Source organism: Pistacia vera, unplaced genomic scaffold, assembly GCF_008641045.1.
Source record: "Pistacia vera cultivar Batoury unplaced genomic scaffold, PisVer_v2 Contig646, whole genome shotgun sequence".
Lineage (NCBI taxonomy): Eukaryota > Viridiplantae > Streptophyta > Magnoliopsida > Sapindales > Anacardiaceae > Pistacia > Pistacia vera.
The window spans coordinates 524,579-536,635 of record NW_022196497.1 but is presented as its reverse complement, the minus strand read 5'-3'; the positions used below and the strand labels follow the sequence as shown (position 1 = coordinate 536,635).

At 37.9% G+C, this 12,057-nt stretch overlaps 3 protein-coding genes across 4 annotated transcripts; 2 read left to right on the top strand and 1 right to left on the bottom strand.

The window, feature by feature from the left end:
- The first annotated feature begins 571 nt into the window (after window positions 1–571).
- LOC116111629 (receptor-like protein 51) lies at window positions 572–2,085 on the top strand. The gene has a single exon (XM_031397787.1). The coding sequence runs from the start codon at window positions 646–648 to the stop codon at window positions 1,930–1,932; it is 1,287 nt and encodes a 428-aa protein (XP_031253647.1). The 5' UTR covers window positions 572–645; the 3' UTR covers window positions 1,933–2,085.
- A 2,121-nt stretch (window positions 2,086–4,206) lies between these two features.
- On the bottom strand, window positions 4,207–7,151 carry LOC116111634 (pentatricopeptide repeat-containing protein DOT4, chloroplastic). The gene has a single exon (XM_031397793.1). It carries the CDS (start codon window positions 7,107–7,109, stop codon window positions 4,470–4,472), a length of 2,640 nt encoding a protein of 879 aa, XP_031253653.1. The 5' UTR covers window positions 7,110–7,151; the 3' UTR covers window positions 4,207–4,469.
- Window positions 7,152–7,276: 125 nt separating this feature from the next.
- Window positions 7,277–9,664, top strand: LOC116111637 (SAP-like protein BP-73). Of its 2 annotated transcripts, none has more exons than XM_031397797.1 (3): window positions 7,277–7,436; window positions 8,511–8,798; window positions 9,296–9,664. In XM_031397797.1, exons 1-3 carry the CDS (start codon window positions 7,352–7,354, stop codon window positions 9,610–9,612), a joined length of 690 nt encoding a protein of 229 aa, XP_031253657.1. In that variant the 5' UTR covers window positions 7,277–7,351; the 3' UTR covers window positions 9,613–9,664. The 2 variants fall into 2 exon arrangements, with proteins under 2 accessions (XP_031253657.1, XP_031253656.1); XM_031397796.1 differs by having other exon boundaries at window positions 8,511–8,858.
- Window positions 9,665–12,057: the final 2,393 nt, after the last annotated feature.

The window sequence follows — 12,057 nt, the reverse complement described above, 5'->3', positions numbered from 1 at the left end:
AGTCTCATTAAATAATGAAAGTCGTTTACTCTTCAAATTATGAACAAAAGATTATTAGCAAGTGTCTGTTTCATGAAATCTAGATGTGAATTTCCAAAATCCGAGAAGGGTTGAGTTATTTAACAAGTAAGGATTAAAAAAAAGTGTCCCCAGAAAAAAGAGACGGAAAGGAGCTGGAAACCACTCAAGTCCAGCTGAAAATAATTTTGGTTTTATACCCTTTAAAAGAGAGCTATTTTGAAATGAATTATTTATTACTTAAATTCATTTGTTAATCAGCTGTGACTGAGTGTGACTATATTTAACAGAAAATCTTGAGCAGATTTTGCATTTCATTTTTAGATGACACATGTGGCCTCAACAAGACTAATTCTAATTATATACCCTTTGCTGCTTTGATCATTATCCCACCCTAATTATCCTCATCAGACACTAATCTCACGACAGCTGTCTTTGGTCCAGACGTTCGTTCATGATGAAACAAGCAAAGTGCACTTCTGTAATAATGTTGAAGTCTGAGAGTATAAACTCAACTTCCAACAGTCAGACACTTCCAAATCTGATCCTTCTTACAAGTTTACAACGTTGCATTACCCTACACTCAACACTTGGTACTTCACACTCTTCTAAGCTCACTCTCAAACAATGAAACCACCACCATCATCGCCATTGCTCTTCTCTCTCCTCCTCTTCCTCTTCTTCACCGCCGTCTCCTCCGCCGCAACCAAGGTTCTCCCTCCGGCCCCTTCCCCCACAACCTCTCCAACTCCAGTCACACCTTCAGCTGCTCCTCCGTCCAAAGCTGCCCCCTTAGACCCAAAACAAGTGAGAGCCCTCCAATCTTTGAACCTTCCTTCGAGAAACCCTTGCTCTCTTAACCAATGTGACTCCGCAAAACCCTTCAGTCACCTCCTATCTCTCCGCTTCTCCAACTGTTCTGATGACGTGTCTATGTCTTCTACAGCTCTCAAATCTCTCTCTACTCTCCAAAACCTATCTTTCTATAACTGCCCTGTTGCTCCCGTTCACTTTCCCACTGAGCTTTCTCTTTCTCTCCACTCGTTTTCCTGCATCCACTCTCTTCGCCGCCTCACTGGTGTCTTTCTATCTCGCTTTGTTAACCTTACAGATCTCACTGTTACTAATGTGCCAGTAAATGCTAGTGGTTTATACGTGATTCTTGGGAACATGAAGAAGCTGAAATCAGTCACCATTTCTAATGCAAGTCTCACCGGTAGCATCCCCAAACACTTTCATTTGAACCTCACCCATGTCGATGTTTCAGGTAATCAGCTTAAAGGAAGGATACCCACTTCAATAACTCTTCTCGATAGTCTTGAAAGCTTGAATCTTTCGTCTAATGGGTTCAATGGAGAGATACCCTCTGAATTCGGTGACTTGATTTCGTTAAAGAATGTATCTTTGGCTTCCAACTCATTGTCTGGGTCGATCCCTGAGTCAATGACAGCAATACCAGGGTTGGTTCATGTTGATCTGAGTTCAAATCAGTTGAATGGGACCATACCCAGGTTTTTTGCAGATATGAAGTCTTTAAGGTACTTAAATCTTCAGAACAACGAGTTTCATGGAGTTTTGCCATTTAACGCATCTTTTTTAAAGAGATTGACGGTGTTCAAGGTGGGTGGGAATAGCAATTTGTGTTATAATCATACGGTTTTGTCATCAAAATTAAAGCTTGGAGTTGCTCCTTGTGATAAGCATGGATTACCAATGTCTCCACCACCAGCTAAGGATGATTCTTCAGCCAATAGTGAAAGTGATTCATCAGATTATGACGATTCTGATGATGATTCTAGCCAGAAGGAGCACCATCATGGGCCAAATAAAGTTGTTCTTGGTGTTGCAATTGGGCTTTCCTCTATTGTTTTTCTCATTGTTTTCCTTGTTCTTCTCTCCAAATGGTGTGGTTGAAGAGAAAATCCCAGGTTAGATTTTAGATTAGGAAAAAGATTGGTGACTAGATGTGAGATTTATTTAATTTACTATACATTGAATTATGAATTGATTGTAGAGGGAACATTTGATAAGCAAAAGGAGCTAGGAATCATTGAATTGGTGTGTTAATTCTTTTATGCTTTGATCATGGAATGAGGGAAAGAGCATTTCTTTCAATTTGTTGTTTTTACTTTTAAGTGTGTTTACTGTGGATTGTATTATTAGATGCTAAAGCTAGAGGGGTAAAGTGTCTGATACGGTATCTTCACTTGTGTACTTATCCCTTACCCCAAAAGAAAGAAATTTATGTATTTTTCTTGAGCTGCAATCATTCACTATTTTACACTACTGTCATAAATTCACCCTCTCTGTCCATCTTATTGTTATATGCTTTAATTGAGATCTATTTGTTTGGTATAATAATAAAGCCAAAATTTTGAAGCCCTTTACTTTGATCCTGTGTGCTTTAATTGAGTTTGGTTTGCTATCGATATTTGTCTATCCATGCCATAGTAAAGCCAAACACAGAAAGCCCACACAAGGGTTTATTTTATCCTCTGTAATGTTCCTTTTTAATGACTAGTATTAAAATATGAGTGTTTCAGGCAATTCAAATAGAAAGGTTTGGTAGATTGAATTGATTGCAGCTCACAAAACAACCTTGAATTTGATCTGATCCCTTGGACAGGTTCAATAGCATATTGCCATATCTCATCGCTTGAGCATTTATGGGTGAAAATTGTTTGACGCCATATTGCCTTACTTGCTTTCACGGACAGCATGTGTCAAGTAATTTAGTTTGTTTAGCACATGCATAAAGATATTACTTCTGTAGTTATTACCAAGTTTGATGATAGTTGATGAATCTATTAATGGGAAGTTTCTGGGAATTAAAAAGAAATGTAATAAATCCACCCAATATAGTTTACATCTTATAAATGGCTAGATACGGCTGTCGGATAGATCTGTTCTGTCTTGAATAAAAATTGGAGATTTTCTTGGCGTTCTGTATTACCTTCGTACATAAAATGGATCACCCCACGTGGATAAATGTCCAAACCCATCAACCATGTGCATGTGCTTAAGCTTAAGCTTTAGCTGTTTCTCTTTCTTTTATCTTTACGGCGCAATGCAGCCAAAGTTTGTAAGCGTTAGTGCCGGCCAACCATGTTGAAATTTGTCGGTAATAATTTGCTGAGTCTCATGTGATTCAACATGAAGCATATGAAGTTGACCATATCTCTTCATTTAATGACCTTCACATTCGTTTCAGTTTCAGCTCAGTTCTGAGTGTATTATTTTCATGCTTGTGTTGAATGGCAGCAGTATAAAGATTGTTGCTAAATTCTGATGACACCAAAATATATTATGATTATAAATTATGGTTTATAATCATAAAGAAGATGCTTAAATGTTAATTTTAAACAAAGTTAATGACCACAATCATTGCCATCTCTCTCTCTGCTTTCAGGAAAAGCCCATCCTGTGGTTAAAGTTTACCAGAAATAAAGGGATGGTTATCATGACAGTTCATAAAAAAAAAATGGAGAACAAAGAATGTTAGATGCTGAGATGTCATTTTCCAAATATCCATTTAATGTAATATGATGTTATCGTAGATCCTATATATCTCATATGCCATGGAGTTGCTGATGAGTCAAAATATGTGTAGAATGGTGGGCCTTAGAGGCAGAGAAATGGAAAAGAACATTGCTTGAAGATGACTCTGGAACTTGGGAACAAGCTTAAGAAAGAATTCACTTCAAATGATCTTAATTCTCAGGAATGATTTCTAGCGAGGTGTTGGGTGGGCAGTCATCATGGATTTTAAGTTAAATGGAGATATAGTGGCCCTAAATATTAGTTTCCAGAGGATATGAGTGATTAAGATGATCCTACTGAACTTATGAAAGAGTAAATATTCATAATTCTTAATCACATTTTGCTTGGGGAACTCTTGCGGCCATTAGTAGTCATTATTTGCTCTGTTTGCTTAACTGCATTTCCAATTTTTAACTGCAATGTCAAGTACTTGCTTTGGCAAAATCATGAACTCACTTGTCTTTCATGAAGCCAGCCTTGCTTTTAAATACCCTTATAAAAAGGTGATTGATTTCAAGAATGAAGTTAAATAGACACCATATTAAGGAAAGATAAAATTGACTGAAAGAGATCTGCCCTCTCAAATATAATGACTTATTCAGCACAAACAAAAATAGCCCTATTTCTATCGACATACAATTTGACCATCAATGATTTACAAATTCTCCTCAATTGGGAAAGCCTGGCTATATTGCCGCATTACATCTCTATATAGACTGTAAATAGTATCTCTTGCTCAATTGATGGATAAAACCTATGAATTTTCACCAGGGATGTTAAACTGTCAAAGAACCATAATTTACAACAATCTACTGATTCGTTCTTGAGGACCAACTTGTTAACAGGCAAGAGTCTTGAAACTTTATCTAGATAGTGGGCTCCTTTATATGAAAACTCCTAACCCATTTGCCTCACCAGAAACCTCTGCAAGAACAATGCCCGTCCTTAAAATGGTGAAAGCGATTAGAATCTCTCAAAACAATCTCCCTCCTTGCTGTTCTGGACATAAACTTAGCCATTTCATGACAGTCTCCGCACACTCTTAGATTCTTGGTGACCCGAATAGTTCTGCCTGGTGGCAAACTCAATATTCCAAAAGCCATGGCTAATTTCTCACTATGCCCGCAGAGAGCCACTTCCTTTTCCATTTCATCCGCGTTAATCAAAGCAAACTTTGTTTTAGGAAAGTAACCTTCCTCCTCCATCTTCTGTTTTAAGCTCTTCAATAGAGACTCTATTCTTTTGGCTTGAGGGTGTGAACTACCACCAGCAACAAAGATATTCACTTTGCCCTTGATCTCTATCCAACTACAGCCTGGGTTCTTTTTTAAGCCTCGCTGGCCAATTTTCTCTCGTAATATTTTCATTTCTTCCCATTTTTCAGCTTCGGCATAGATATTTGCTAAAAGTACATAATATCCTGTGTTCTCTGGCTCCAGCTCAAAAACATGTTCAGCAACTTTCTCTGCCAATTTAACATCATGATGAATTCTGCACCCACATAGTAAAGCTCCCCAGACTGTGGCATCTGGTACAATCGGCATCATTTCGATGAAACGATTTGCTTTTGATAGGTTCCCAGTCCGGGAAAGAAGATCCACCATACAGGCATAATGTTCCAACTTGGGCTCAATTTTGAACTCATATCTCATTAAATTAAAGAATCTCCATCCTTCATCAACTAATCCAGAATGACTGCAAGCATACAATATCGATATGAAGGAAACTTCATCAGGCTCAATGCCTGCATTTCTCATCTCATTGAAGGTAGCAATAGCTTCTCTACCAAACCCATGCATACCATACCCAGCAATCATAACAGTCCATGAGATGAGATCCTTGACAGGAATCCTATCAAAGAGCAATCGCGCAAGGACTAATACCCCACTCTTAACATACATGTCAACAATTGCATTGGCAACATGCCTATCTGATGAATATCCATTTCTCAATATGTAACCATGGATCTCTCTTCCTCTCTCTAAAGCAGACAGGCTGGCGCAAGCAGGAAGAACGCATGCCATTGTTCTACCATTAGGTTCTAATTCCTGCAGCATTTCAACAAACACATTCAGAGCCTCATTTGGAAAACTGTTTTTCGAGTAACCACCAATCATTGTATTCCATGAGACAATGTCCTTCACAGGCATCTCAGAAAACACTGATTGTGCATCTTCCATGCTTCCACATTTGGCATACATATCCATGAGGGTATTAGACACATACAAACTTGATTGCATATCATTTTCCTTTATGTAATTGTGCACATCCTTGCCAATCCCCAATAAACCCTCACAAGCACAGGCATGAAGAATGCTTGCTATAGCAAATACATCTGGTTCAACACCCGCCCTTTCCATCTCACGGAACAATCTGATAGCCCCATCAGATACACCTTCTCGAGCATAACCTGCTATCATGGAAGTCCATGACACAACACTTCTATCTTCCATTTTCTCAAAAACTCGAACTGCACCATCTAAATCGACACACTTTGAATACATATCCAATAAAGTATTCTTAAAGGTGATTTCCTTATCGAAACGAGATTTCATTCCAATAGCATGAACTGTTCGACCCAATGTAAGAGCACCACAATCCGCACAACCTGAAAGGACAGTAACCAATGTAGCCAAATCCGCATTGAAACCTGAATATAACATTACTTTGAAAACCTCAAGTCCCTTCTCAGCAAGATCATTAGCTACATAACCACTTATCATAGAATTCCATGAAACAACATCTCGATCATTCAATTCATCAAACAACTTGCGTGCACTCTCCACTCTTCTACACTTAAAATAAAAGGCAATCAAAGAATTCACAACAGTGTTATAGCATCCAAAACCCAATTTCAACAAATACCCATGAACCAATTCACCTTCTTTTACACTTCTTTGAGCAGCAAAACACTTCAAAACAAAACAAAATGTATAGGAATTCACCTCAATTCCCAATCCTATCATCTCCTTGAACAAATATATACTCTCTTTAAAATTACCAATCTTTGAATACTCATTTATCATTAGATTCCATATGAAAACCTTTCCATTAACTATCTTATTAAAAACACGTCTACCTTCTTTCAAAGCTCCACAACTTACATACATAAACACAAGTTTTGAACCCAAAACAACATCAACTTCAATGCCATTATCACAAATAACTGAATGAACCTTTTCACCATCTTCTAGTGACTTAAGTTCAGCACAAAGCTGCAATATGGAACAATAAGTTTTTGATTCAAGTTCAGATTTTTGAGAGCTGTAAAGTAATTCCATGGCTTTTTTAAGATTACCCACCTCACAAAACCTACAGATTTTATTATTGTAATCAACAGTTTTGTGATCAATGGGTTTTGTGAGTGAAGCAGAGTTAGAGTTTGTGGTAAGAGAACTGTGCAAATTTGATGATTCAAAAATGGGTCTTGAAGATGGTTTTTTAAAGCAAACGAAACCATTCTGAGAGCTAGAAAACTTTTTTCTGCAGTTTTGATTAGTTGGAGAGAAACAGAACAAGTTTGGCGCGGTTCTAGACAGGAAAATCAGCATTTTCTCAACACTCAAAAGAACTGGATAAACATTGTACGTATATAGCAAGGTAACATAACCAAACATCCCAGGGTTTAGTACGTGGTTTGCACGTGCTGTAGAAAGTTGTGGACCTACTATTTTTTACGGTATAAGAAGAAAAAAAAAAACCAATATTGAGCTTTTTATATAGCGGGTTAGTCAAGAGACTCGAGACCCTTTCTTTTCCGGTTAAGAAGAATTTGAGATTTTGTGGGAAAATTATGGGTGCAGTTGCATTTTATCCTCAATCTTTGTTATCTTTCAGCAAGCAGCTGAAGTTGGGAAGGCCCGTTTTCTCACCAAGAGGTAGTAAGTTATCCCTAAACAATTACTTCGTTTCTTAGTTACAGAAATCTCATTTCCTAGAATTTGTTTGGATTCTTAGTGCTGAAAGCTTAAATAGTTCTGTGGGTTTCTGATTTTAGTGCTGTATGTATGTAATATGGGGAAAGTTCATCTTTTCATTATTGTACATCCCAAATAATACTTCACGTCTGCTTGTGATTTTGATGTTGAACATTGAGTGTCCCACTTTACTAGGGACATATGATCTCAAGTTCTGGTATGGAAGCCTCAACTACTGATCAATCTTTTGTAACATGATTGTTTGCTTTTAAAGGCTTCATGTAATGGATTAATTTAGCTTTGATTGAGATTCTTAATTGTTGTTGATAAAATCTGTAAATGTATCCCAGGATACCAATCATAGGGTTTTTCGTTCAAGTTGGTATGTTTCAAGTCGATTTAGTATGTGATATGGTACCTTTCATTACGTGAGTTGGGATGACCTCAGCCTCATGAAACATTTTCAATCATCTCTGGCTAATGTTTTATCAGCTTGGTAATTGTTTAAACCTCTGATGGGAAACCTGCATCAAAGCAGGCTAACCTAAAATCCAGGAATGCTTGGGTGATTTTTTTGTTGTTCACAGTCCATGGCTATCAGAGATTATGTTGTTTGACCAACAAGTTTATGGCTCCATTTTTTATAATTATGATCTTTTAATAACTAAAATAAGTCCTACAATCCCAGGACCTGGATAGGTTTTTTGTTTTCCTACTTTAAAATCGATGTTAGGCTACTTGAAACTTGAAAGTTTGATAGCAGCCACTATATGCATTGCTATCATCTTTAAGTTAGTTCACAAACTAAAGTATTATCTCACTGTATATATCTGTCTCTTTAAGAGACTTGGGCTTTATTTTCTTTCTGAAATGTTGTTTATTCTCTTTTCGTTGGTTAGTATCTATTGTGTCCAACTTCATGGTTGACTTTCTGTGAAGTCTGGATATCAGCAGGTAGATATGTCCTTGGACCAGATATTTTGTAAATCACAGACTGAGAGATCATTCTTTGATGCAGCTTGTTCAATTTGGCAGAGATTGCAGATTGCACTTCACCTTTTGGCTTCCAAAAGAACCCTCATAAGTTAACCATTGTAAGCATAAGATCTGATGAAAATAGAAGAGACCGGCCACCCCAGAAAGGTTCTGCTGCTGGAAGAAAGAAGAAAGGGGATGGAAATAAGAGACCTCAATTATCTGATGGTCAAGCATCAAGCTCATCTAACCAGGAAGAGATAATTGCTCTTTTCAAACAGATTCAGTCTTCAGTATCAAAGGGAGAGTCTGTGAGCATGAAGAAGAGAGATCGCATCCCATCTGATGGTAAGCGCACAGTTGAATCAGTTATTGATGTTCTTCTCCATACACAGAAGGAAGTAAAAGGTGATGTAGATTGATCTTTGAAGCTACATAATTAATATAGTATTCTTACTAGTAGTTTGATATCTTCTTAATTTTATTAATATATTTGGTTTAGTATGGTAGATACCAGAGGAGTGGATATAAAGCATGTAGCTCTTTGCATTATGAGTTACTAGCAAAATGGAAAAAATAATTACTTTTAGTTAACTTCTCTTCAATTCATTTTCCGTCAAATCTTTAGAAAGAGCATGGAAAAAAATGTGGATCGGAAAACTGATGTTATTGCTACTTCTATAAACCATAATTACCATGGCAAACATTGTAACAGAACTGCTGCTACTACCATTCTATCAACACACAATTGAGAATTTGGCTTTCAGTTCCATGTTAAAACATAATGGGAATTTTTTTTCTGTTTTACCCCTTATTATTATTTATTCAGATACTTATTTTTGTAGACACAAGTTCGGTCAAGGATGGGGAGGTGAAAGAGCAGGAAACACTAAATAATGAACCTGTCAAAAACTTCAAGTTGGCTAGGTTACCATCTACTTTTGTTAAGAGATCTCCCATACCATCTGCTTCAACCCCAAGAGGCAAAGTTCTTGAGCCGAACAGTGAAGCATCAGCAAACATGGCAGAAAGTGAGCAGTTAAAGTTGCCAAGAGTGGAGGAATTGAAACTTCCTCAGCTGAAAGAACTGGCAAAGGCTAGAGGGTTCAAAGGCTACTCAAGGCTGAAGAAGAGTGAGCTCATTAAATTGCTGAGGTCCTGAGAGGACCATTAGCCGTCCTGAACTAGTGAGTTTTGACGCGCATAAAAAACCAGGAGCCTGAACTGCAGTTAACGATCTGAAAGAAATTGATGTGACCAATGCTTGGTGCTCCTATTCTCATGTTTGTTTTTGTGTAGGTTCGTTTCTTTTCCTTTTGTGTTTTTTTTTTTTTTTTTTTTTTTTTTTTTTTTTTTTTTTTTTTTTTTTTTTTCGCCTTAAAGTTGTCCAAATTTCATTACAACAAATTCTGGTTAAATTAGTTTGTGCATTTCTGCATCATTATCCTTGGCAGCTTTTATCTTTCCAACTAATTCAGCAAGATACATCAAATACATTATTCCCAATGTTCTTATATAACTACTTTATATCAATAAGTTATTTTAAGGGTATGTAAACTTAACTCAGAATTTGGAGGCAATTGCTACCAGAACGTGCCACTAAATCACAGACCAACATGCCACAATCCTTGCAGAGACTACCAAAATTTCCTTAGGATGTTAAAAGGCCGAACGACTGTTTCCACCCAAAGTTTGCCCTATCGAGAATTTACTACCCAAAAAGTTTGAAAACGACAATTATTCACTAACTGTTAATTATGTCCATTAACTTGAACTGAAAAAGTATATAGTAACTTATCTCTCAAAACGACCCATTGCCGGCAATTGTTGTCGGCCTTTTGACTGCCTCTCGCTGGAATTCTCACCAATTTCGGCAAGAAGAATATCCCCAGCTTTGATCTAAACCTTCCCAAGCCCCATTTGACTGTTCTTCTTGTCAAAATTGGCCAAATTCGCGTTGCCTTTGTGCAACCCACTCCTATCGTGCGCCTACCGTATTCAGGCCAACTTGGCTTGAATCCAATGTCGTTGAGCATCCCTATCACCACCAACAGACTCCCCACAACCCCCTTAACGAAACCCCTCTCTTTCCCGAGCAACCACCCCTCTATCGCTGATTGCCATGTAAGGTTGACTCACGTAATTCTAGCCTTTTTTTTTATCGATTCCGGTGTCAACAATCCCAACTACCACCACCCTTTGGCTCAGCAGCTTCCCCCTACAAAACCCATAACCTTCCCAGCCTCAATAGCCCATCATTCATTGTCCAACGCTCAGTCTAGTGTTTGTTGCATTTTTTTGAAATTGGTTGTTGATGATTGTTGTTTGATGAAATTGAAGTTTAGGGTTTGTTTGGGTATTAATTGAAGTGTTTTAGTGATTGAATTTGACCGGAAAACCCAACCATTTATCACCGATCATCCTTCAACTCATGTCTATGTACACGTTACGATGCACAATTTAGGCCAAATCGCATCTGGCCATGTGCGATCTTGATCAAACCACATCCAACCGACACGATTCCAACTAGACAAATAAGACTTGGGACTTAGATTAAAAAAGGAAAGGGTATTTTCATCTTTACAATTATTGTACCAAATTTTATTAACAAATCTTAACGACAGATGAGTAATTGTCTCACAAATATTGCCAGTTGGTGCGTAATTGTCGTTTTCAAGTTTTTTGGGTAATAAATTGTCATTAGGGCAAACTTCGGGTGGGAACCACTGTTTTAAAAGTTGGACCGAACCGGTCGGTCCAACCGGTTGGACCGTGAACCTATCATGTGTCCGATTCGAGTCAGCATAAAACCCGCTATTATGCAATAAACCGTTTTAACCCGTCATTGGACCGCGTGAACAGTGCTGGACCGCCGGTCCAACCAGACCGCAAGAAAAACCGGCCCAATCTGAAAAATGAAAAAACCCTAAATTTCTCACTTTCTCCCTTTGCGCTGCGCATTTCTTTTTCCTCAGTTCCTCTACGCGCAAAAAACTTTGAAAAAATTTGAATGAAATGGCGAAAATCTGAAAATAATCACAAATCAAAACTCAATCTTGCTGAAATCGCAACCATCCCTTGCTGAAATCACAACCATTCGTTGCTGAAATCGATCGCAACTCAAGTCTCTGAAATCGCGACGACACGTTCCTCCCTAGCTGGAAATCGACGACGCGTTCCTCCCTCGCCGGAAATCGACGCATGAAGGCTGATTGGCATGCATGTCTTGACAATCCAATTTGATTCAAGGTGAGTTGTAATCTTCGGGACCTTTGCTGTGAAATTTAAAATGTGTGCTTTCTCTTTGTCCTTTTTTAATAGAGAGTAAGTTTGACTATTTGAGCTACAATTTATTAACAGAATTCGCACCCCATTATCCGGGCAGTACTGGATATTTTATTGTACAATTTTTAAAGCTACCGTTTGTTTGGTGCTGTTGCTGTTTGGGTGGAAGTGATGTATGGAGATTATTTTTGGCATGGGAATTGTTCGACTGTTGTGGTGCTGTTGCATGTTTGGGTGGAAGTGATGTATGGGAAGTATATATTACAATCTTAGTACTTTCAGATTACCCTTTCTGAAGAGTGCGTTGCAGATAGTGGATTGT

What these genes read in the sequence shown, in the direction of transcription:
- LOC116111629 (XM_031397787.1), top strand. Translation starts at nt 646, where the DNA reads ATGAAACCACCACCATCATCGCCATTGCTCTTCTCTCTCCTCCTCTTC.
- LOC116111634 (XM_031397793.1), bottom strand. Translation starts at nt 7,109, where the DNA reads ATGCTGATTTTCCTGTCTAGAACCGCGCCAAACTTGTTCTGTTTCTCT.
- LOC116111637 (XM_031397796.1), top strand. Translation starts at nt 7,352, where the DNA reads ATGGGTGCAGTTGCATTTTATCCTCAATCTTTGTTATCTTTCAGCAAG. An exon ending in GCCCGTTTTCTCACCAAGAG is followed by an intron (nt 7,437 to 8,510) that starts GTAGTAAGTTAT and finishes TCAATTTGGCAG; the next exon opens with AGATTGCAGATTGCACTTCA. An exon ending in TACACAGAAGGAAGTAAAAG is followed by an intron (nt 8,859 to 9,295) that starts GTGATGTAGATT and finishes TTATTTTTGTAG; the next exon opens with ACACAAGTTCGGTCAAGGAT.